The following is a 24435-nucleotide window of genomic DNA, read 5'->3' on the forward strand; positions in this document are numbered from 1 at the left end:
CATGAGCATTCAAATCCATGTTCTGGCAGTACTACAATGGACTGATGAGATTATAAGAAATCTGGCGAATGAATTTGGTATAATATTAGGAGAGAATGATACAATCCATGGATCGTTTCCCATACTAGTCGATCCTCAGGGTAAAATAGATGTGGAATATTTAAACCTCCGTATGGATCAATTTGCTACGATTCAACCTCACGACTCACCTATTGGGTTGTACGCGATTGTTAAGAATGGCCAGGATATACAAGTTAAAAAGAATGCTATGACTCTGTTGATACAAAACTATAAACATCTTGTACCACGATTCCGTTCAAATTCTTCGGTGTTGATAATAGTTAATGAAACTAATATCCGTCATAGTGGTACGTACTCCGAACAATCAGAATTAACACCACCATTGGAATCCTATCTTTATTCTGATAGTAGCGATGATATACTAGTACCAATTGAGAACTCCATAATATCAGATGTCACAGAAAATGCATCTATTAATTCAATTAGTAATTTCCCCAAGTATCTGGTGGATAATGGTACAGCAGCAGGCGATACTGAATCTACCTCTAAACAATTGAAGAGACAAATAGATAATTTGGCCTATGCAGTGTTTATGTTAAAGAATAAAGTTACCAAGTTATTACAATATTATGATTCCATAACCAACACTAACAATAACAATAACAATAACAACAACAACAACAACAACAACAACAACAACAATAATAATAATATCACATCCAATAGAAACAAAATAAATAGATTAACTGTTCAGTTGGCGAATAAAATAAATGCTTTCCAAAGCCAACAACAAAATCAAGAAAACCAGCATAATACGACTCAATTACAATTTTTACAATTAAGTCTATTAACAGATCAAGTCCAAGCTTTAAGGATGCTTCAATCTCGAATTAAAACCTTAATGGCTCAAGAGGTTATAACTTCTACGCGATAATGAATATTATATAAAATATAACTTTAACACAGATAGAATAGAGCAAAAACTAAGTAGATTGCAGCATATAGCTATTGAGTAGCATTTGTATTATTAGAAAACCAAAAAAAAGAAGTAAGGAAGTATAGTATGATGACTCCGGCGTGATTCGAACACGCGCATCTTACGATAACAGAACTTGAGTCTGCCGCCTTAGACCGCTCGGCCACAGAGCCCTTACTTGAAGGAAAAAATAGCGCAATTCAATATACTAGACGTATGTGAATCTGAATATGTGACCATACCAATACGCAGGCCTGGTAGCTAAGTTTTATTTTATGGAGATACAGCGTGGAGTTATATCGTTTTAGGTAGTTTGCAAGAATATCTGATATCGTTATACAGAAAAGTGTTCAATCAATGGAAATGTTGAAAGTGGTTGCAAAGAAGTCATAGGTTTACAAATATCTTCAAGTAGTATATGTGAAATCAATTTTTACAATCAAGTTCGTATATCAAAGTTCTGTATTGAGATTGTTGATAAGAAAGGGAAGGGTCTAAGTTAGATATGTGACGAAATTTAATATGCAGATACAAAACTTTAACTAGTGCTCCAACTTTTAAGTCCACATCTTCTTTTCCTCTTCTTCTCCTATGCTCGTGGCGGAAGCTGTCTATTCAATTAACTATAAGAAGCAAGTCTTTACCTAGTTGCAGAGGTAGTTTTAGTTGGCAACTCGCAATTCGCAATTCGCAATTCTCATATCCTTGTCGGGGAAAAACGGAACAAATAAAAAGTGCACCATTTACCCCAAAAAGTTCTGTAATAGGAGAGAACGAGATCTTGGAACTTTCTGATGTTAAAGTATGGGTGGGGTTGTAGAATGACGTAAAATATTGTTCCGAAAACCACTACTTACTTTAAACTATTCCACGCTTACGGATTGGAGGAGTAGGAGCTTTAGGGGAAGAGAATAATAGGGTATGTTCCAGTAACAGCCGGGCTACCATAAATTATGTCTTGTAAAAATCCTGAGCCACTTCTTTATCAAACCGCTAGATTGCCATTATATAAGGTTGTGTCAATTCTACTCTAGGTCTTTTCCACTCCTATTGTTTTAGGTTTTGTTTGCTTTTGTTTCCTCCATTAATCCATTTTGTTGCTACGACGTGATAAGATACTATGACCCCACGTTTGGTTTGGCAGGAAAATAACCAAAGTACCAGAGGTCGTCCCCGTTTCCCAATGGAGTAGAAGCCGACTACGCAATATGGAGAAAACAGGGTGACCGTCATCTAAGAGTGTTTGTGTCTGCTGGCCTGAAACCGGAAAACGGTGTAGCCAGAATTGGTGACTTTTTCTGGGGTAATTGAGTACACGATTCGGAGTATTTTCAGTATCAACCGTGCAAAATTAAAGCGACAAGTGTAAAGGAATGTGGAGGTTAAATTAAAAGCGATAACCGCGACGGTGACAGTAACAATACCTGGATCGAATAACGATAGAGTCGTCGGTAATAAAGTTGTATAAATTTGAATCGCAGGGATGAATGTACGTATATATATATGTCGGATTCAATTACGTTTTGTGTCTGAGTCAACATGGTCAGAGTATACATTTTCCGACATAACTTGGTTTAGGTGTAATGCATGACTCCAAATTGAAGTAGATATTGTTATAGCGGTAGTGACTTTTCTTGAAGAGTTAACACAAATATGGTAATGTATAAGATAAAGGAAATTAACCTGGAGCTGAATCAGTTTCAGAATCATTACGAAAAAGTGGAGATAGGAGGTGAAGTTGAGCTGACATACTTTTGTCTGAATTAGTTGGACTTTTGAGTCACATTGACCCCACGAAAAATCCCAAACTGCATATAGATCGGAAAAAATCGTTACACCTTCTTTCAGTACCGTCATCTAAATTCTACGATGAAAGTCTGGGGCACCGGAAAAATAAGAACCATCGTTGTAGATTGTAGTGCTGGTTTGGGGGATTGCCGACAATACCTCAGATTAATATTTTTTTGTCTGGAGTCAATTGAGAACTATCAATTGAGAGTGACTATAACGTTCATGACAATTGTCATTTCAAGAGATATTAGATGCAAATGTAGTTAATATGAATTGTAAACATCATATGAATTCTTAATAATGTTATATTAAGATTGTAGATTTGTGTTGTAGAACAGACATAACAAGTACTTGTCTGTATGAAGCCAAATAGCAGACTAAGTATGAAATGCTTGACACAACAAGATGGACATTGATATACCCATAGATAAGCTAACTCACTACAATGTCCAAAATTTGACAATAATCTGACAGTACATAAACTTAACACGACAATACCCCCATCAGACGCTCTAACAACAATCATAACCAACCATTCCCCATAACCATACCCCATAGGGTTCGTATCCACATTACCCAAAATTGTCCTTTCAACATAACTTTCTTGTCGTGTCGGATCTTGCAACGCTCCGTGTCGCACATTAATGTCGTGAACACAATTTTTTTGTTCAACCTCACCTTCTCACTTCCCACCCGTTTTTTTATCCCATCATATTAACACCACGTTGTCTACGGTTACTTCAACAGTTTGCCAGTATCACTGTCTTTCTGAGTCTGAGACCTTCGGTACCCTTAATTTTTAATTGCTCTGGCTATTGTCACTGATCATCATTAATAGTCTGTCGGAACCAAAAACGGACAATCCTGAGACAGCAGTCAAAGTCAAAGTCAAATCCTTCCAAGAAATATATCCCACCACTGACAAATTGGTCCAGTTGAGTCTTGTCGAACGAATCAAAACTTACCGAGTCCTGCTTGAGCTAAAGCGATAAAGGAAACGGAGTTAAGCGAGAGTCGAGTCGAGTCTCAATCATTAATAATATTATCAGTCATTATTATTACATATCAGTAATAATTGGAGCTGTACGCACGGACTTTTAAGACCAAGAATACATCATATACATCATGATCCATTCGTCTTCAACTACATCTCGTGATACCTTTGGAAGATCGCCGTCAACGAATGTAGCTGCAATGGCGAATGAAAACGGCTCTGTATCGCCGGGACCTTCTACGTCGAGTTCATCGAGCTCATCTTCGCAGTCGTTCTCGTTAACGCCCTCGTCTTCAGCCACCACTACGGCTGCTGCTAAGCTTGCAGGTGAAGTCTTTGCAGGTGGAGCCACCACTTCTCAACATGTTGAAGCCGAGGATGACAGTCACTTTGAAAACACAACTTTCAAGTTGAAGCGAACACGGTCGATGGGTCTTTTGGACGAATTCATAGACCCGGAGAAACAAGCAGAAAAAATTGAAGAAAAGAATAGTAAAGAACATCAACATCAACATCAACATCAGCATCAACAACAACTACAAGAAGTTGAACCAGAAACAGCTCCTGTTGTTCTGCCGGAAGTTGGGGCTCGTTCTGGTTCTCCCGCAGTAACAGAAGATGGTCTCCAGCTCACAACGACTCTAACCTCGCCTGAGATTCTTCCTTACGATGACACGGACATCCACACAGAACCATCTCGTCATGTCGACTACTTCTCCCATAAGTGGGACGTTTCTGACATTTACAAGTCATGGCGATATGTGATTCAGAAACGGAAGGATGTAGCCAATGCCGCAAGACTAGAGAATGCATCGTGGCGTACTTGGGCCCAGAGACGTTCGAATTTGAAAACGATTTCGCCTGAAGTGGTCAACTGGTCAAAAGATAACGATATTACTTGGCTTTATGGCCCTATTTTGAAGAATGAAGACCATTGGGATAATGAAGAAGATGACGACGAAAGCGATGATGCACATTGCCATAAGAGAGAAACAACAGCTACTTCGAAAGTGGCAGGGGATATTTCTATTCCACAGGCACCCAAACCCATTTTAAAAAGACGTACTGTCCAAGCACAGATGATAAGCCATTCCAACCTTTTGAAATGGGAATTGTTAGAAAAGAAAGTCAAGCAACGTCAAGAACATGAAGAAGATATGAGAATCCTTGCAGAGGAAAAAGCAGCAGAGGAAGCAAAGCTTGAAAGCCAAAAGAAATTGATTCACCACCACCGTCGTACAAATTCCCAAGATCCACCAGATTTCAATGATTTTGATGCTATTTCAGCTAAACTTAATACCCAATATCGTGTTTCCAGTGACGCAGATCTCAAGTCTCTACCACGACAAGGCTCCACGAACTCTTTAATTGCTGCTACGTTGGATAAACATATACGTGGAGGGGAAGTTAAAGGTGGTGTGTCTGAGACTGCAGGAAACGAAAGTGGTTCTGCTTCCATAGCCTCCTTTTTGATGGTGGATCAAGAACAACAACCAACCCACGTAGAAGATGCCCTGGCAACTCCTAACAATGCTATTAATAATGATATTATGGCAATTAAAGAAGAACAAGGTTCTCTGGAAGCCATTGATGTCTTACCTTGTCACAGTCCTGAATCAATAATATTAAATAATTTGACTCCCAGTTCATCGCTTGCACCAACAATGATCAAGTCATCCAGCATGAAGATGTCAGCACTGACATCTTCTTCTTCTAAAAAGGAACGCCATATTCATTTCAACGAAGAAGTCCAACAATGTATAGCTGTTGATATCTACTCCGATGTCGATGCTGACACTTATTACGACGATGCTGATGTGGATGATGATTATTACTATGATGATGAAGATGAAGATGAAGACGAGGAAGAGGATTACATTTATGAAACCTCTGGTCCCAATGGTGAAGGTGAAGGTGAAGATGACGAAGAAGATGACGACGAGGACGATGAAGGCGGGTTCTTTATCGATGTCCGGTCTTCAGCAAATGCTCCTGACCTTACAAAGAATAACGCTACTAGTCCAGGGAATGCCCTTCCTTTGCCTAGTTCTTCGGTCGATGTCAATACCGAAGATACAGAGTCGATTTCTACCAACAGTTCCAAAGTTTACAAGACTATTCATTTACTTCCTTCCACGCAAATCAATTATGGATCTTCAGAAGAAGAATCCGACGAGGAAAACCCCTACACTTCAAGCGTATCTCATAATGCATCCAATAGAGGTTATGATTACTATTATGACTATAATAGTGTTTATACAGTGGATCCTAATCACTCTATCTATGGGGTTAATTCTAATTCAAGTAAGATTATTGAACCTGATGTGGTGGATGTTCCTGATGGACTTGCCATTGGATCTAATTTTGACTATGAGATCATCGATGCACCCCAAATGGAAGTGTTAAATGGTGCTCTGGCCGTCTCAGGAAGTAATACTATGCCAATTATTGAGCCTAGTCTTAATATCAATTTCAATCACCAACCAGCATCATCTAACACTTTTACACTAGATCAAGTTGTGCAAAGCCACCTGACTGGTGATGCCTCGCAGCAAAAGGAAACACCTTTTCAGTTAAGTGATAGTGAATCTGACTCTGATGACGGATTGTCAATAAGCACCAGCAGGTCAAGTCAAGCACTCGTGGAGCAAGCATTTAACCAAGAATTGACATCTTCCAACAACCAGATGCCACATCTCCAACAGCCACAGCCACAACCTGCTCCTATAGATGCGGAGCATATACTGTTGATGAATTCTTCTGATGCTTCTATCAAGAAACAACCTTCATCATTGAGTTCTCTTTCAGAACTGTTCTTTGGCACAAACACCTTTACTAAGAAAGACCCCTCTAGAACGTCATTAGCAGATCAATTCTTTGGAACGGCTCTCACCTCCACAAGTGAGAACAACAACGATAGTTCTAAATCTAATACCACTACCACCACTACTACAACTGAGAATCCAACTTCAAGTTTAATTTCACTGGGTATGTTTTTCAGTTCTCCACCATCTTCACCAATTTATAGAGCCCCAACCGATAGTACTGTCCATTCGAAGGTACCCTCTGGAGTTTCCATCGAATCCAATTCCCCTGGTTATATGTCTGCACAGCTGTATGAATCTTTGACAGGTGGTAGCCAGTGCAACCCTCCCCAAAGGAAAGTCTCACCTTTACCTCCACATACCACATCTACCAATGCATTCCTGGGCTTTAGGAATACCAGCCAGAATAGCAGAACGGAAGGAGGCGGAGGCAGAGGAAGTGATGATATTGGAGGCGGAAATAAGGGTGCATTTGTATTTGATTCTGAGAGTTCAGATGAAGACGAATTCATAGAAGACGTCAGAAGTCATAGTGTTGCTGCAAGTAGTGTGCCTGGAGCATCCAGGACTCAAGGTGGTGGTGGTGCAGGAGGTTCTTCAAGTTACTCAACTCTCTCTTATGTTGCAGACATGAATGGAATAGCTCATACCCCACCAGATGAAAGTCCCAACAGTATGACTTCGTCGCCTTCTAATATCTTAGGTCAAGCTAAAGGCCTTGCAAATCAGTTATTGGGTAATTGGAAGAACGATAACCACTAGAGAATACCCAGATTATACGATTACGTGAGACCGACCGACGACGGCACACTCATACGTCCAAGACTAATAGTTTACATAGTTATATTATTTATTACGCTTAAAGATAAGATAAGGTATACTTTATATGTTCCTGCAGAGTATATACCATCTGAATGAAGTCATCACGAGGTCACGTGACCGAGTGACTCCAGTATAATTTAAATGATGAATGATGATGGTAACAATGATTATAATGAGACTAAGTATTATACATTTCCACTCTTTTTAATTGTCAGTCGAAGCTACGTGTTTCAGACACAGACACATATTACTTCTCATTCTACAGCTTATTGTCTGACCCATTAATTCATAATGCATGTTCGATGCAACAATACTAAGCGGAGTTCCACAGATAAGACTGGGACAACAATAGTCAATGGCATGAGTACGTTGGCCGACTGGATCTTTGCAGCCATACCGACAATGGTTTTAATGCCCAAGTTCATAAGGAAGAAAGAAGGATTTGATAGTGGTGATGATGACGATGGAAATTGTGAGTTGATAGGAACCTTTTCTCTTCTTACCCAAGCAGGACTTGGATTGCTTTGTTTATCATGCTTGGTAGTTAAACGATACTACGAATTCCCCTTAAGACGGAGCTGGCCAGTTTGGGTTATGGATGTACTGAAACAGTTAATAGGTGCCATGGGTGTTCACGTGTTCAATGTGCTTCTTTCGATACTCAAGACCCAACCTTCTAATGGAGATGTTTCGCAATTGGTGGATGATAGTAACGAACCTGCTACATCATCTGACCCATGTGACTGGTATTTTTTGAACATTGTGCTTGACTGTACCATTGGAGTATATGTTCTTTTTTTGGTGTTCAATCTGACCAATAAAATATGTAAAAGGCATTTTCATATGACCGAGATTGATTCTGGTAATTATGGCGATGATCCTCAAAGACCTTCGGTTAAGGCGTATTTAAAACAATTGGGCATTTATTTCACTTGTTTAATGATCACCAAATTCATATTGTATGGTTTAGTTGAGTGCTTCGAGACCCAATTGCTTTGGATATGCAGCAACTTGATCTTGATATGGCTCAGACCATACCCTGAAGAGGTGGAGATATTCATAGTACTTTTCGTGGTACCGATATTCATGAACTGCCTACAATTGGTGTTGATCGATAACTTTATTCAGAACCAGATGTTCTTCATAGTTAATGAAAGACTCCATCAGGAATATGATGGTCAAGGCGACGAATCCGAGTCAGTGATACGCAATGAGATAGACGACATTTTGACTCAGGAAGGTTATACCAATCAAGTACTTCGGAAAGATGGAGATAATTACGGATCAATATAGTTATAGTATATATTTAACAAGTTCTATTCGTATATATACGACCTATGTACAACGACCGACATATAGCTGCCTTATAATCTATTTACATGTCAGACACTTCTTTTCAACGAGTTTCAAACCCATAACCCTTCATACAAAGCTTGTACTTTCCAATCAACTCATCACATTTTCCACCTTCTTGTCCATTGAACAAGAGACACTCGTCCCTAGCCTTCTTCTCATCCAAACACACGCAACATGGCTTAGGCTTTGATTCTTCCTTCTTAGGAGCAGCAGACATCTTTTATGACACTAATGTAAGAAGTAAGGAGTAACCATTTAAGCTGGAATCATCCGACTATTTATACTACTTAGTAATAAAATGTTTGTGGTTCGGACACGACTCAACGACAACTTAGACCGTTTGGAAGAACACAGAGTAAAACACGATTCAGTATACGGCACACTACCAGAGTATCTTATACGAAGAACAAGCGGGACACTTACTGCTGGAGAGTCTGAGTCGTGGTCTCAGGAGGTCAGACAAGTCAGACAGACACTTAATCAGTGAGTCAACCCTTCAATCAGTCTATCAGCTAGTCATTTTAATCATGTCAGTGGATCAATCCGATAATCACCAGTCCACCACCAATGGCCAACAAATGCTACCGACAGACATCAGTCCTTCATTTGATACAGAGTCCGTTAATGGGAACATCAGTCTAAACGACGACCTAACAATCATGTCGGAGACTTCCTATTCCAATGGCCTACATGTGCCTAGAAGTGGTTCTGTAGTATCACGAAGAACAAGCACAGAAACCGAAAGCGTATTTCTGAGTCTGGGGTTCTTCCAGTCTTTATACGGTGGTAATGAAGCGTTAAATAATAACCGAAAAGAGGAGTTTTCCCCTTTAGGCCCCAATTCCATCTTTGAATTGACCTATGCCTCAGATCAAGCAAGACAACGTCACAATAAGCCTCCAAGAGTGAGTGTCACCATCAACGGAGGTCAAACAGTAGTCAACAATCTACGGGTGCCCACCACAAAAGATATACCACCCATTCTGTTACTGAAACTAAAACATAAAGTGAGTTCCGCTTCCTTAGAGTCGTTGTATGATGCTAAGATGTTTGATGCATATAAGTCCTTTGAATTGAGCTACAACAGTTTAACAGAAGTCTCATTACAGAAATTATCACAAGATAATACTACTAATACTACTAATAATGGGAGTCGGATAGACTCAACTACATCCTCTACATCGAATTTTGATACTTATATTCTTGATAGTAACGATAATAATCAAGTTAAAACGACAACTATGGGAATCCCAGACGTTTATTTCGATAGTGATTTCCGTCTAGACAATTCAAGAGTATTCAAAAAAGTCATTGAAAATGCTAAAATCTTACCTGATGAAAACTTGGCTAGTCATGATGAATATCTTGTTAATAACACCAATCTTCAAGAGAAAATCTCTCAATATTTGGATATTGTAGAGGTTGAATTAATTCAAGAGATCTCCAAATCTTCAGAATCGTTTTTTGGTACTTTTGAAAGTATTGAAGGCATGAGAACCAAATCAGAAACCTGTAAATCCAAATTCGAATCCATAATGACAAAATTGCATAAACTAAAGTCTGAACAGGCTGAAAGAGGTATGAAAATAGTTGAAAACTTACAGAAGAAAAAGGATGTGGAGAGGCTTGAATCTGCTCTCCTTCAAATCAAATACGTCCAGTCATATTTCCATTTAGCACAACGTAGCTTTGGAGAAAGCAAATATTCCGATTGTCTCAAACAGGTTATTATGGTGGAACACCTTTTGAATGGAATTGAAAAGGCAGATTGTCAAGATGTAGATATTCTTGAACTTTACCCTAAACTTCCATATCCTATGCAAACCTTATTACATTTACCAGCCTTTATACATTTACGGAATGATTTGGAAATGCTAAAGAAGGAATGTTCCATTAATTATATTAACGATTTTATTCATCTTTTGGTCGAAGATCTTAGACAACACTGTGCATCTGTTAGTTCACAGGAAACAATCAACAGAATATATCTTTCCATCAACAAATCTAAGAAGCTTGACCGACCTATCAATTTAACTTATCAAACGATTTCATCTTCATCGAAAGAATTATTAGCTGGTTACATTAAGAACTTGATTAAATCAGGTTATCTTGTGCCAGCGTACGACAGCTATCAGGATCGTATTGTTACTGAGATAAAGAGTATTATTAAAACATATCTACCCTCAAATAGGATGGAGTCTGAAGGTTCTCAATCATCGTCTAGACAGTCACCTGCTCCTGTTGAACTATCGGGTTCCAATAATAACCAGGGTTCACTTTCTTTAAGCATCAAAGCATTGACCCCAAGAGAGTTTGAATGTATGCTTCAAACGACATATGCTCAACTCTCTGAGTGCTTAAGACGTCTTACTTCACATCAAAAAGTATTGCTTGATCTTTCGCTCTCCAACATTCCATCATCTTCAACTATTGATTTCATGTCTCTTGATATAAGCAATGCCATTGGGAAGGCCATAGAAATTTGCCAGATCCGTTTGACCAAGATCATCAACGTAAGACTGGAACAGAATGCTGATCTACCATTACTGATGTATTTGAAGTTATATGCATTAACTTCTGCGTTTCTTCAAGAGTGTGAGCAAATAAGTCCTATGACCATGGCCAACAGTCAAGGTAGCTTAGGCGAATGGTTCAAGAATCACATGGTTTATTTTGTTCACAAACACCATCTGAACTCGATGAAGCTGATGATCAACTACACAGACAAAGAGACTTGGAGAGAAGTTACTAGTCCTGAGCAAATTGCTAAAACCCAAGGACAAATCCAGGAAATCATTGGCTATTCTCAATATATTGAAAGCGAGAATAAGAGTACGGGCTTTGATGGTTCGGAATGGTTAAAGACACTCGATTTGTACGAAGATAACGACAATAAGTCAGATGAAACTGTTTCAACTTCTAAACTCGAGGCATCGACAAAAGTCACTATTAATGATGAAATATTCGTTGTCCCCATGCTTATCCCTTTGAATATGAACCTCCTTCGTGAATACGTGATGATTTCCAAAGTATTCCACCAATATTCATCTCAAATTGTTACTCAATTGTTGAACTTCTTCAAGCTACTTAACTCCAAGGTATCGCAGGCCATCTTGAACGCTGGAGCAACGAGAACCGCAGGCTTGAAGCACATTACTACCAAACATATAGCCATTTGCATTCAAGCAATTGAATTTTATATCCTGGTTATTCCCTTGTTTGAGACTATTTTCCGCAATGTCCCCATTACACCTGCTTCCAATCCGAATGCAGAACCATTGACCTTCCCACTTGTTTTAAGCAACTATAAGGATCACGAGAATGAATTATTCAGTAAATTGGTTTCAATAATGCATGATCGTATTGTCAGTCATTGCAATTCCATTGTCTCCATTGATTGGTCTGTCCCATTGAAGCCTGCCACCCATTCAAAGACCAACAAATATGCTCAACAATGCCATCCATACATGGAGACTCTTGTTAATGAGACCAACACAGTGACCAGAGTGCTTATGAAGTACTTGCCAGAGATCAAGCACACTTTGATTTTACTGCAGATCTTTGATGATTACCGCAAGATGTTGGTGGAATGCTACTGTACGAAGCTACCCCAATTCAAGAACTTTGATGAAAAGCAAGCTGTGTTGAAAGACATTGACTATTTCCGAGTCAATCTTTGTGAGGTTCCTGGGTATGGAAACTCTGGCCAGATTATATGGGAGAATGTAAATGCCTTGAGTACTATTGAAGACGAAGAAATGGACAGGAAGATGAGAGCTAACTTTGAGAACGAAGCGAAGGCTCCGGATACAAAAGAAGACAGCAATAGCACAGATACTGGAAACGACTTAAAGGATAAAGAACCAGAGCCAGTTACTGAATCTAAACCTGAACCAGAAAAGGCTGATGCAGTTGTTACAGAAAAGGCTAAAGAACCAGAGCCAGCTGTTACTGAATCTGATGGACTTGTTACTGAAACTGATTCACTAAACGCTAACGAAGCTGTAACTGCGCCTGAGTCTGTAAAGGCTGATACAGTTGGTACTGAAGCTGAACCAGAAAAGGTTGATGTTAATTTGGAAGATGATAAAGAAGAACTGCAAGGAATAAGTGAACAAATCCATTCTGACAAGAAGCTTGATCAAACAGAAGACGAACCAAAAGAAGAAGTCTTAGGCTCAATAGTGGAGGAGGTCGCTGTCGAAGAACCATTGGATGGGCTTGGCACAAAAGTTGGCGAACCTGCGGGTGAGTTAGTAGTTGATTCCAACACTAAAGATGAGATTCAAGATGCCAGCACAGCAGAGCAAGAGGCTATTGACACAGAGGCAGAAGTTGAAGAGGAAGCAGATGACAATACAGAGCGAACACACGACGATATTAGTACAGAAGAATCTAATGTCCAATAAAGCACATTACAGACAATGTATCTACCCCAAGTTAAAGTTACCTAATTGGTCTTTGAGAATTGGCAAGTCTTCAGTCACAATACAATCAATAAGTTCATGAGGAGTGACGTCGAATGCTGGGTTCCAAACGGATATGCCGGGTGTGGCTATACCAACTGTGAGTTTATCACCCACAGTTCCGTTTGAAGCCAACACCGGACCATTTAAAGAAGTCAATTCTTTGCCCGGTCTTTCCTCGATGACTATAGCATCACCAGTTTCTGTCTTTAAGTCAATGGTAGTTCTTGGAGCGGCGATGATGAACTTGATTTGGTTTTTACCCTCATTCAACTTATTGGTGTTGAAATAATTGGCAATAGTGGACAATTGGTAGGTTCCGATTTTATTGGCCGAGTCACCGTTCTTGACAATTCTATCAGCTCCAGCAATGATGAACTTGATGGGAGCATTCACTTGTTTAATGGCCTTCTTCTTGTCATTCAAAGAGCCAATTAAGGAAGAGACCATATTGTCACAGATTAAAGTGAAAGGAATGTTTTCATAGTTCAATTCATAGGTGGTCAACTTAGCACCTTGATTATATGGTCTTGTTTCACAGGGGTATACATGGTCTAACCAGAAGTCTAAAGGTTTACCATCAGCTTCAGCAGCTTCCTTTGAAAGCTTCTGATAAACGGTTCTGATTATCCCCAATGCAGTCCCGTGGCCGGAGGTGGCCAAAGATCCAGTGTTGCATATGGTCATGATGGAGAATGGACCTTTGAACTGTTGAGACGTTAATGTCTCTATGATGTACTTAAGTCCGTTTTCTCCGATCTTGAAGTTGTTACTTAAGTCATCTTCGTATAACTTGACTGAATAGTCAAGGATACTCTTAAATGTGGACTCAGAAACCTTGTCTGTTGATTGGAATTGCAGCACCAATAAGTTTTTGATGTCGTCACAAGCATTAGAAAGGTTGACAGCTGTGGGCCTTGAGGTGACCAAATAATCAATTTTGTCAGTTAATTGGCCAATGGTGATTCTGCCATTGATATTGTTCTTAACATACCCGAATGTCTCTACTGTGATGGCAAAGGCTCCGACAATGGCTATGGCTGGTGCACCTCTGACTTGCATCAACTTGATGGCTTGATACGCATCCTCAATGGACCGGATTGGAATGTACACAGTTGAATACGGAAGAAGCAACTGGTCCAAGATATCCAAAGATACTTGGTCCTTGTTGAATTTAATGGCCTGTAACGTTCTGTTAGACATGGTGGGTTTATCAATACAATAATAGTTATTTTGACTAGTGATATTTATCTACAACGTGCGATGATATACAACATTCATTACGTGCATGTATTTAGTCACGTGATACACACTATATAGCGTTTAATCAACCACGTGATACGAATATATATGATATATTTGGTCACGTGATTTTCACTGCACTAAAACATTAACCTTCTTAAACCATCAATGTCCCATTCTTGCTTAACTTCATTCCATTTACATCCAAGTAGCTTCCTTCCTGTAACAGGACATCTCCCCCCTTTGCTAATATCATATGCAATGGAATCAGACTCTTGTTTTTCGTTCTCTTCGTCTTCGTCTTCTTCTTCGTCTTCTTCAATGACATCATCATTGTCATCATTATCATTGACGTCTCTGCTCCTGCTCCTCTTCAGCACAATCTTGTGTGAGTTCTGGAGATAATTGTATATACACGTGTAACAGAAAACATATCCTGTTTCTATTATGGCATGATTGGAGATCTCCTCGTGACATAAGGGACACAACTTCCCAGGTTTATACACCCTCTTCTTCTCCAAAAGGTGGTCTCCACGTTTACTGAGGGAACTTGGAGGTGGTAAGACTGTTGATAATGAGTTCCCCAGATTCTTAGATAACTTGGTGGCAAAATCAGAGTTGTTCCACCATTCCAAGAACTTTAACGAGAAGATAGCAACAGGGAAGAACGTCCCTAGGATGAACCGAACGGTTTTCCATAAGGGACTGAATAACGTCTTGTCTGTTAATCTTAATATTAATTCTAACGTTGATTCTGGTCTTACTCTGTTATTTGACTTCGGTCCATTGCGGCTCTTACCAAGCTCATTACTCTTTTCGTATCTGGAATGATCATAAGAGTTCAATCTTGAAAAGTTGATGCCAAATAATGTGGTCCAAATTGATGGTGATTTACTCTTACCACTCAAATACATTAATAACGTAATCAAATTGGCGCCCTTGATGATACTCTGTAATGTGGGGAACACCTCAACGAATTTCCGCTTTAAAAACGTATAAAATACATCTTTTTTGTTGTTGGGGTCCTTAGGAACTAACTGGTTGGTGATATATTTCGGGTATAAGATCTCATACCAATAATTTAACTTCTCCAGAATGTAAGCAGTACCGGTGATTTCAAATACAGAGATAGCTATCTGGAATTTAGTCAACTGTCTTCGTTCTTCCACTAATGATGGCACAAGTTGAGTCAATCTACTGCTATCGTATCTGCCATCATTTAATATGGTTCTGTTCACACGTTTCAACCCGTAAAAGTTCTCGGTGAAGGTCCCTTGCCAGTACTTGAGAAAATACCATTCCACGAAGCCTCTTAACACCAAATTGAGCTCATCAAATCGATTAGTGATCTTAAGCAAATAGTAAGGGTATTTGGTGGTGTAATGTACTAAGATATACCTTAATGAAGGTGAAAGCAATTCCTCCAATTGATTCGCAGAAAGTAGCTCAAAAAGTGTCGGGGTTTCGGAATCTAATTGAGACGCATCTAATGATGAGTAATACTCCATGGTATTGGTGCTTTAGCTAGCTACTGCTTTTAAATGAGCTAAATAATGGTTATCATTAATGCCCCACATTTACAGCAATGATCTTCCGAGGTAAGAAGATAAACTATGGGTATGTACACGACCTTATTTACCAATTGCTTATGTAATAATCAGACATTAGTGGCTGCAAAAATATGAAGTTAAATATGCACGTACATACTTTACACTCCTTCCAACTCTTCTTCTTATACCTTTAACCAATGTCCCTGATCACTGAAGACTCCGAGAATTACTCCAAGCTGATAGCTTCTCTTAAGGAAATTGTAAACCTGTTGAAGTTGAAGCCTCAATTACTCAACCTCTTCAGTATTGATACCAGTCAACTTGATGGCTTTACAACCATCAATAATGATTGCTCAATGTTTCTTCTGAAGTTCACCACAATACCTCAAATCACTGATTCTAACGGGAATCCAATACCCGAATCAGAGGAGCCCCCCTTGCTGTCATTTGGAGGACTATGGAGCGAAGATATGGCTTTACTAGAACCCTCTACCAAAATCATAACACTGCAGGCTGTATTACCGGAAAGCGAGATTCAATCAGACATTGCTGATATTCAAAGTACACCTCCACATGTTTTGTCAGAATTTGAGCCTTTGCTTTCATGTAATGGTCTGTCAATTTCCCGTTCAACGGAAGATACTACTGCCTTTGGGTCAGAACCCTTTACAGTGTTGAGTTCTGATCCAAGCAATGAAAAGAATTAAAAATGCATTCTGTATTGGAAATACTAGGATTCTGCTCCTGAAAAGGATATACACATGTCAAGTCAAGTCAATTCATTCAACATGACCAGCAAAAAAAAGCTAAACTAAACAAAATATCAGATATAAAAAAAGATCCCAACTTACCTCCTAACACAACACTTTGGATGGTTCCAATCTGGCTAAGTTACTCTCAAAACGATATCCATTTTTGATATATATTTCCCAAAAGTTCAAGTCAAAGACATAATAATCTCCAATATGGAAAACTTCATCATTAGTTCCATTTGAGGAGGTGTTTAGAACCTTTATAGTCTTGAACCAATGTGTGAAAGAATCAACAGAGTTAGTCAGTTTTTGATTCGGCAAAGGACTAGAACTATAAGGTACCCATCCTAATTCCCTCAAACATGATTCTGCTATTAGGTTCTCCATGGGTGTAACACCATAATAATACCCAAAGAATAAGACAAAGGTCATGTCGTTGATCAATGGAGTATTGTCGGTATTATTCTGAGAGGATAAAAGTTCAATTTCTTGAACAAAAAGTTCAAACAGATTCTTTGCACGAATACTATTCCAATACAATTGTAACTTGAATAATTGCAAATGTGGCTTGGATGAAATACTGGGTAAATAAGGTTTCGAAATTGGAGTGGAATATTGATAATCTTCTCCCAGTTTAATTAATAATTTTGCATCATCAGAATAATTCCTCACAGCTTTATAGGATATGACCAAGTCTTGAATTCCGGGTGGTAAACATACCAAATCTGGCTGGGTGAAAAACTCCTTCTCCACCAGTGAAAGGGAAGATTGTCGAATTATATCCACGTATTGAGCTAACTTCTCTGCGTTGAGGGGTTGCACGGGCTCATCATTGATCATACCATTAGATTTTGAAGGCTTAAGCAACGATGTTGAAGATAAAGATGTCTGGTTTCTATCGGATGATAATGCTGAGATATTATTCATAGAATGTTGTGAAGTAGAAACCGTGGAAGCTAACGAGTTCTCTTCAGGGACCAGAGCAGGTATTTGAATCTTATTGTTGTGAGTAGTAGGCTGGTTCAACTTCTCCATCTGCACTTTAGGTGATGAACTTGATGACGGGAGAGTACTAGTTGCTGCAGTCGTGGGTTGTTCCACACTACTTGAAGTTGATGGGGGTTGAATAAAAGGTTGTTGTTGTTGTGTAGAGGGAAGGTTTGTAGCTGCTGCAGCTGCAACAGACCATTTTAAGGCTCCTGCTGGCTTTACTGGGGCCACTGCAGGCTTTAGGTTTCTAATTATGGAAGAGGAAGCAATGTCTGGAGATGGTGCGGTATCATCTTTTGATTGGTGCAGTGAATAAGAAGATGATTGTTGTGATAAAGGATGTGTTGAAGAAGTTGATGACGAAGGAGATGGAGATGGAGGTTGAGGACTTGCAGATTTGATGGTATTCAGAGATTCGATGATTCTCTTTGAAGGAAGTATGTCGGCATTCGGTATTGAAGGTTGTTTTGGTTTAACAGGAGTTGATTGTGCTGAATCGTCACCGGTAACAAACAGATTATCTGGGTTATTACCATCGAATTCTTCAGCAAGTACTGAAAATGATGGACCATCGGTTACATGATTATCGTGCAAGGTATGATTCTCTTCATTTTCCTTTGCTTCCTTATAAATTTCATCATACAAAGTATCATCATAGATGAAATCTGGTTCTTGGTTTGATTCCACATAAAACGATAAATCTTCTTGAATTACCCAAATTGATTCCGGATCCACTTTATTTTGTTTTATGAAATGGATAACTTGCTCAATACGTTCACGATGGAAATTATTTCTGGCATTAAAGGATTCGATTTCTTGTTTCCGTTCTTCAATAAGATGTTGATTATTCTTTCGGAGTTTCTTCTGATTCAATTTTTCATATTCTTCCTCCAATTTTTCAGCTTGTTGGTTGATTTCTTCGGTCTTTTCCATCAAAAAATCCACGGCTTCTTGAGCTTCTTCGCTCAAATCATTATCTTCCATATCTTCCAATTTGGATAGCATAATGGACTGATTTGAAAAGGATTTCATTTTGGAGGACTTTTCTACTTCCTTATATTTTTCCATGGATTCTTCAACCATTTTCCGATGTTCTTGCAATCGTGACAGACTTATCACCGCTTCAATCAGTTCATTACTTTGCCAACTTTTGATTTGCTCCCGATATTTCTGTAACTTCTTCACTTCCTTCTTCAAATCTCCCTCAAGCTTCTCTCGCTGCGAATCATTGGTCAGAGAATCATGTCGGGTGTAATAATAGTTGAAGAGATCAACCCCCTCATGAATCTTCTTGAATATGGCATCCACTTCTCTGCATCATTGTTAGTATACGGGTTCTTCGTCTACTCCGTCTGTCTCCTCTCGGAGTTGCCGTTGGCTGCTGTACATACTTTTGCAATTTTCGTTGTGCCATGTCGTCTTCCAATCATATAGGTGCCTGCCGTGGAATGTCGTCAGATCAATTGACAAGTGGCAGTTTGATTTGATGTTCAAGTTGATGATTCTCGAGCCGATTCGATCACTAAACCAAAAAAAATTTTCTGTTTCCACCAAGTCGGTCATGTGCCTGACGCACCTCTACTAACAAAGCTATTAACTTTTTTATCTCTTTACTATATATATATATTACTATTACATACGGTGGTGGTGATCATGATGATGCTGCTTACAACTCATCATGATCAATATCAATATCGGAATCCGAATCTTCATCATCACCATGTGGAGCACCACCAGCTGCTCCATCACCATAAATCTTGGAAGTGATAGGAGAAACAATTTCGTTCAACTTGTTCTTTTGTTCTTCAAAATCTTCGGCTGATGCAGAATCATAGTTGTCTTCAATGAAATCTTGAACATCCTTAATGGCATCAAGAATGGTTTCCTTATCATCAGCATCAATCTTACCAGCCCAAGATTCTTCATCCTTCAATTGAGCAGATAATTGTGAAACATAGTTTTCAAGTGAGTTTCTGGCTTCAATCTTGGCCTTGATTTCGGCATCTTGAGCTGCATACTTTTCAGCTTCTTCAACCATACGATCAATTTCTTCCTTGGATAATCTACCCTTATCATTGGTAATAGTGATAGAATTAGATTTACCAGTACCTTTGTCTTGAGCTTCAACCTTCAAGATACCATTGGCATCCAATGAAAAGGTAACCTCTATTTGTGGAACACCACGTGGTGCTGGTGGAATACCAGTTAATTCGAATTTACCCAAACGGTTGTTATCCTTAGCCATGGCTCTTTCACCTTCATAAACTTGAATTAAAACCGTTGGTTGGTTATCAGCAGCAGTAGAAAAGATTTGAGACTTTTTGGTTGGAATTGCAGTGTTTCTCTTGATTAAAGTAGTCATAACACCACCAGCAGTTTCAATACCTAAAGTTAATGGGTTAACATCCAACAAGACAATGTCATCAACACCATCTTCACCAGAAAGAACACCTGCTTGAACAGCAGCACCATAGGCAACAGCTTCATCGGGATTAATACCCTTAGAAGCCTTCTTACCATCAAAGTAATCTTCAATCAATTGTTGAATCTTGGGGATTCTAGTAGAACCACCCACCAAAACAATATCGTCAATTTCAGACTTCTTGACACCAGCATCCTTCAAAACAGATTCAACTGGCTTCAAAGTTCTCTTAAAGGCATCCATGTTCAATTCTTCAAACTTGGCTCTGGAAAGGGTTTCACTGAAATCAATTCCATCAACAAATGAATCAATTTCGATACGGGCAGTCATTTGAGAAGATAAAGTTCTCTTTGCCTTTTCAGCTTCTCTCTTCAATTTGGAAATAGCTCTTGGGTTATTCAGGATATCAATACCATGCTTCTTCTTGAAAATCTTGGTCAAGTATCTAACAATCTTGAAATCGAAATCTTCACCACCCAAGTGAGTATCACCAGAAGTAGCCAAAACTTCAAAGAACCCACCTTCAATGGATAACAAGGAAACATCAAAGGTACCTCCACCCAAATCATAAACAATGATTTGCTTTTCACCATCAGTCTTATCCAACCCGTAAGCAATGGCAGCGGCGGTTGGTTCATTGACAATTCTTAAAACATTCAAACCTGCAATAACGGCAGCATCTTTAGTAGCTTGACGTTGAGCATCATTAAAGTAAGCAGGAACAGTGACAACAGCATGAGTAACCTTCTTACCCAAGTATTCTTCAGCAATTTGCTTCATTTTACCTAAAACCATAGAAGAAATTTCTTCTGGGGTGAACAGTTTTTCTTCACCCAAGTAGTCAACCTTAACAATTGGTTTACCGTTCTTTTTTTCAATTTTGTAAGGCAAATGTTTCAATTCCTTATGAACTGTCTTGTCATCATATTTCAAACCAACAATACGTTTAATATCGAAAACAGTATTGTTAACATTTGAAGAAGCCTGGTTCTTAGCAGCATCACCTACCAATCTTTCATCACCCGTGAAAGCCACATAAGAAGGAGTGATTCTGTTACCTTGATCATTGGCCAAGATTTCAACCTTACCATTCTTCATAACACCAACACAAGAATAAGTAGTACCTAAATCAATACCAATCACAGTACCATAGTTTTCCTTTTCTTCATCAGAATCAGCAGCACGAGCTAACCATTGAGAACGACCTGGACCCATCGACGAAGTGAAAAATGGTATCACAACCAATAAAAGAAGGTAAACAATTGCCATTCCTGGCAATGCTCCTTGGAACCTTCTAGCCATGTTTGATATATTGTAATTATAATTATACGACTATGAACAACGTTAGGTTTAAAAAAATTTTCCAACAGAAAAATATAAAATCAAAATTTAGAACTAAGTACCGAGGTTATTGCACTGGACCTAATTGCTCAAGTTAAATGCTTCACGTAGCAATAACTTAATATACACCAAAAATATTCAATGCCAGTGTTGCAAAAGATGAAAAGAAGACTCGACGGCGGTAGGTTTCTGAAAAAACGCGGACAACTTGTCTTTATATATTTGCGAACAGAATTGGTACGTATACCTTAAGTGATCTGGCGTATATACCGGATTTGCAGTCGGTGACCTTTTGATGTATTACGCATTTTTTTGGATCTAGATTTGATTAATGTCGTTGAATTTGGTGTTGATACGGATGATACGTAGTATGGTGGTTATAAGGCTGTATGTATGTGATCTATAAGTATTGGCCGGGCATTCTACTTTACGTTGTCTTGATTGCTAGCTCTTGCTTACCAGCCTACTATGTCGTTAGAGATGTCGCGCCACCGTGGCGTAACATTAAAATACCGGGTTACGTTAAGTAATCATCCCTATTGTGATTACGTAATCACCTGCCTGAATAGGCAATGGGGAATAGATTAATTGAACACGTCAGCCCAAATGAAGATAGTCGTTGTGGAACACAATCGAACTTTCTTGTAAGTCGGAATTGGCCTTTCCCAAATAGGCAAAGAAAGATTCCGAACCAAGCAGATATTATTGAGAGTAGCACACTCTGCGAGCAGCAGACACTATGATATCACTACTTAAGAGTACTAGTGCGGACCTGAGTTGATACTCCATGAGCCGTGCCACATACTTGAGATGAATACTGCAATACTGGAATACACTGCGATACAATGGGGAGTGTAATAACAAGCATAAACATGTCTCTAATGCATTATTCTTCATGATAACTAGGACTACATTGATTGTTATCACCATAACCATAATCATCCATAGTAATCCTTAATTATGACGACATTTTTTTCTTGGGGGAGCACGACATTTTGTTATGGTGGACCTTCGTCTACGCCTTTCCTCCCACCTACCAATACTTACACAGTACAAGACAAAGAGACTCATCTCATACAATCAATACACTGCACATCAGTGCCTAACTGTAGTTAATACGACATCTCTCAATATACTATACTACACTCTGTGGTACTCTGTAACCGCACACTGTTCCTCCCCGCAAAATTGTCCATTTCCAAAGTCGTTGACGGGTCCAAATCTAACTGGAGATTTTTTCCGAGCTTGTTCGTTCGCTCAACGTGAACTCAAATTAAATCTTATCCCTTATCTTCTTCAAGCTATCTTCAACAGAATCAGTTGTATACACGAAACATTAGGTGTACATTTTATATTGGATTTAACCTTGAGATTGATCAATTGTGTTGTGTGTTAATTGATATCGGTCCCCTTATACTTTATATCTACCCTTACCAATCACGCTCTCCCTTTAATGACTGATTCATCCCTGACTCCAGCCTACGCTCGGGAATTGGATCTCTTGCAACAAGAATTGGCCACTCATAACCCCACGGATGTATTGCAGTTCTGTGCCAATTATTTCAACTCAAAATTAGAATTACAGAGATGTCATCTATGGCAACAAGAAGCTAAAGCTCAAGCTGCAGGTATAAACTTATTTCCTGCGGTTTCTGTCAACTCTTCAAATGCTGCTTCAAGATTATTATCTTCCTTAACAAAGCAACCTTCTTTCAAGTCCCCCTTTTCCGACAATGATCCACATGCCAATCATCATGATGATCCATTAGGTGGTGCTCCCGCTCCTGGTAGTGCAATTACAGCAGCTGAACCAAATGCTCCAGATTCATCAGCAAACTTGTTCAAATCTTATAACGTTGGTAAAACTTCTGCTAAACATGTCCAAGACGCCCCTGATCCCAATGATCCAACAACTGAAACTGGTTCTTCTAAGAATACTTCATCTTCTGCATTCTCTTCCTTCTCCAATAAGGCTGCAAGTGGATTCAAATTCGCTCCAAAGTTCCCCATTGCATTTAATGCCAACAGAAGAACTTCTGTTTCTGCAGAAACGATCAACCCCAATATTTTCAAATCTTCAGATTGGAAACCTCCTGTGAATGATTTAACACCAGAACAAAGAGAAGAATTGGCTGGGAATTTGGCTTCTAACTTTTTATTTAGACAATTGGATGCCAATTCCAAAAAGACGGTGGTTGCTGCATTAACCAAGAAACTCTTTGCTAAAGACTCTGAAATCATTAAACAAGGTGATGAAGGAGATTACTTTTATATTATTGAAAGTGGTACTGTGGACTTTTATGTCAATGGAACCATGGTTTCTTCAGCTGGTGAAGGTGCATCATTTGGTGAATTGGCTTTGATGTATAATTCACCAAGAGCTGCAACTGTTGTGGCTACTTCTAATGTTACATGTTGGGCTTTGGACAGATCTACATTCCGTCATATTATTTTGGAGGGTACGTTTAATCGTAGATTGATGTATGAAGATTTCTTAAAAGATGTTCCAATATTGAAGGTTCTTTCAAATACTGAAAGATCCAAATTAGCTGATGCATTATCTTCAGAAATCTTCCATAAAGGTGATCAAATAGTTAAAGAAGGTCAACAAGGTGAAAACTTTTATTTTATTGAAAGTGGTAACTGTAATGTTATCAAGGAAGGTGAAGGAGTAGTTGCTAAATTGGGTAAAGGAGATTATTTTGGTGAATTGGCATTATTAAATGATAAGCCAAGAGCTGCAACAGTTGAAGCTGTGGATAATGTAATCGTGGCTACTTTAGGTAAATCCGGTTTTTCAAGATTATTAGGACCTGCTGTTGAAGTATTGAAACAACAAGATCCAACTGCTCATTAGCAGATACTGGACGCCTTTTGCATTTTCATG

General features: G+C 39.0%; 9 protein-coding genes and 1 non-coding gene across 10 annotated transcripts; 6 read left to right on the forward strand and 4 right to left on the reverse strand.

Annotated features, from left to right (window-relative positions):
• Positions 1-107: 107 nt before the first annotated feature.
• On the forward strand, positions 108-955 carry KQ657_004263 (uncharacterized protein; the record flags this gene model as incomplete). The annotated part of the gene is given in 2 exon segments (XM_043194938.1): positions 108-114; positions 129-955. The coding sequence occupies 2 exon segments, from the start codon at positions 108-110 to the stop codon at positions 953-955; spliced, it is 834 nt and encodes a 277-aa protein (XP_043050135.1).
• A 133-nt stretch (positions 956-1088) lies between these two features.
• KQ657_004264 lies at positions 1089-1170 on the reverse strand. The gene has a single exon. It is a non-coding gene; the product is annotated as a tRNA-Leu (tRNA).
• A 2262-nt stretch (positions 1171-3432) lies between these two features.
• REG1 (protein phosphatase regulator) lies at positions 3433-7369 on the forward strand (the record flags this gene model as incomplete). The annotated part of the gene is made up of 2 exons (XM_043194939.1): positions 3433-3437; positions 3958-7369. The coding sequence occupies 2 exons, from the start codon at positions 3433-3435 to the stop codon at positions 7367-7369; spliced, it is 3417 nt and encodes a 1138-aa protein (XP_043050136.1).
• A 351-nt stretch (positions 7370-7720) lies between these two features.
• On the forward strand, positions 7721-8722 carry KQ657_004266 (uncharacterized protein; the record flags this gene model as incomplete). Its single annotated transcript, XM_043194940.1, has 2 exons — positions 7721-7726; positions 7748-8722. The coding sequence occupies 2 exons, from the start codon at positions 7721-7723 to the stop codon at positions 8720-8722; spliced, it is 981 nt and encodes a 326-aa protein (XP_043050137.1).
• A 590-nt stretch (positions 8723-9312) lies between these two features.
• Positions 9313-13194, forward strand: KQ657_004267 (uncharacterized protein; the record flags this gene model as incomplete). The annotated part of the gene is made up of 1 exon (XM_043194941.1): positions 9313-13194. The coding sequence occupies one exon, from the start codon at positions 9313-9315 to the stop codon at positions 13192-13194; it is 3882 nt and encodes a 1293-aa protein (XP_043050138.1).
• Positions 13195-13215: 21 nt separating this feature from the next.
• On the reverse strand, positions 13216-14454 carry MRI1 (S-methyl-5-thioribose-1-phosphate isomerase; the record flags this gene model as incomplete). Its single annotated transcript, XM_043194942.1, has 1 exon — positions 13216-14454. One exon carries the CDS (start codon positions 14452-14454, stop codon positions 13216-13218), a length of 1239 nt encoding a protein of 412 aa, XP_043050139.1.
• A 179-nt stretch (positions 14455-14633) lies between these two features.
• On the reverse strand, positions 14634-16001 carry PEX12 (ubiquitin-protein ligase peroxin 12; the record flags this gene model as incomplete). Its single annotated transcript, XM_043194943.1, has 1 exon — positions 14634-16001. One exon carries the CDS (start codon positions 15999-16001, stop codon positions 14634-14636), a length of 1368 nt encoding a protein of 455 aa, XP_043050140.1.
• A 239-nt stretch (positions 16002-16240) lies between these two features.
• Positions 16241-16750, forward strand: KQ657_004270 (uncharacterized protein; the record flags this gene model as incomplete). Its single annotated transcript, XM_043194944.1, has 1 exon — positions 16241-16750. The coding sequence occupies one exon, from the start codon at positions 16241-16243 to the stop codon at positions 16748-16750; it is 510 nt and encodes a 169-aa protein (XP_043050141.1).
• A 147-nt stretch (positions 16751-16897) lies between these two features.
• On the reverse strand, positions 16898-21509 carry KAR2 (ATPase with role in protein import into the ER; the record flags this gene model as incomplete). Its single annotated transcript, XM_043194945.1, has 3 exons — positions 16898-19095; positions 19362-19393; positions 19456-21509. The coding sequence occupies 3 exons, from the start codon at positions 21507-21509 to the stop codon at positions 16898-16900; spliced, it is 4284 nt and encodes a 1427-aa protein (XP_043050142.1).
• A 1492-nt stretch (positions 21510-23001) lies between these two features.
• BCY1 (cAMP-dependent protein kinase regulatory subunit) lies at positions 23002-24405 on the forward strand (the record flags this gene model as incomplete). Its single annotated transcript, XM_043194946.1, has 1 exon — positions 23002-24405. The coding sequence occupies one exon, from the start codon at positions 23002-23004 to the stop codon at positions 24403-24405; it is 1404 nt and encodes a 467-aa protein (XP_043050143.1).
• Positions 24406-24435: the final 30 nt, after the last annotated feature.

The sequence above is a fragment of the Scheffersomyces spartinae genome (genome assembly GCF_019049425.1).
Source record: "Scheffersomyces spartinae strain ARV_011 chromosome Unknown scaffold_6, whole genome shotgun sequence".
NCBI lineage: Eukaryota > Fungi > Ascomycota > Pichiomycetes > Serinales > Debaryomycetaceae > Lizanozyma > Lizanozyma spartinae.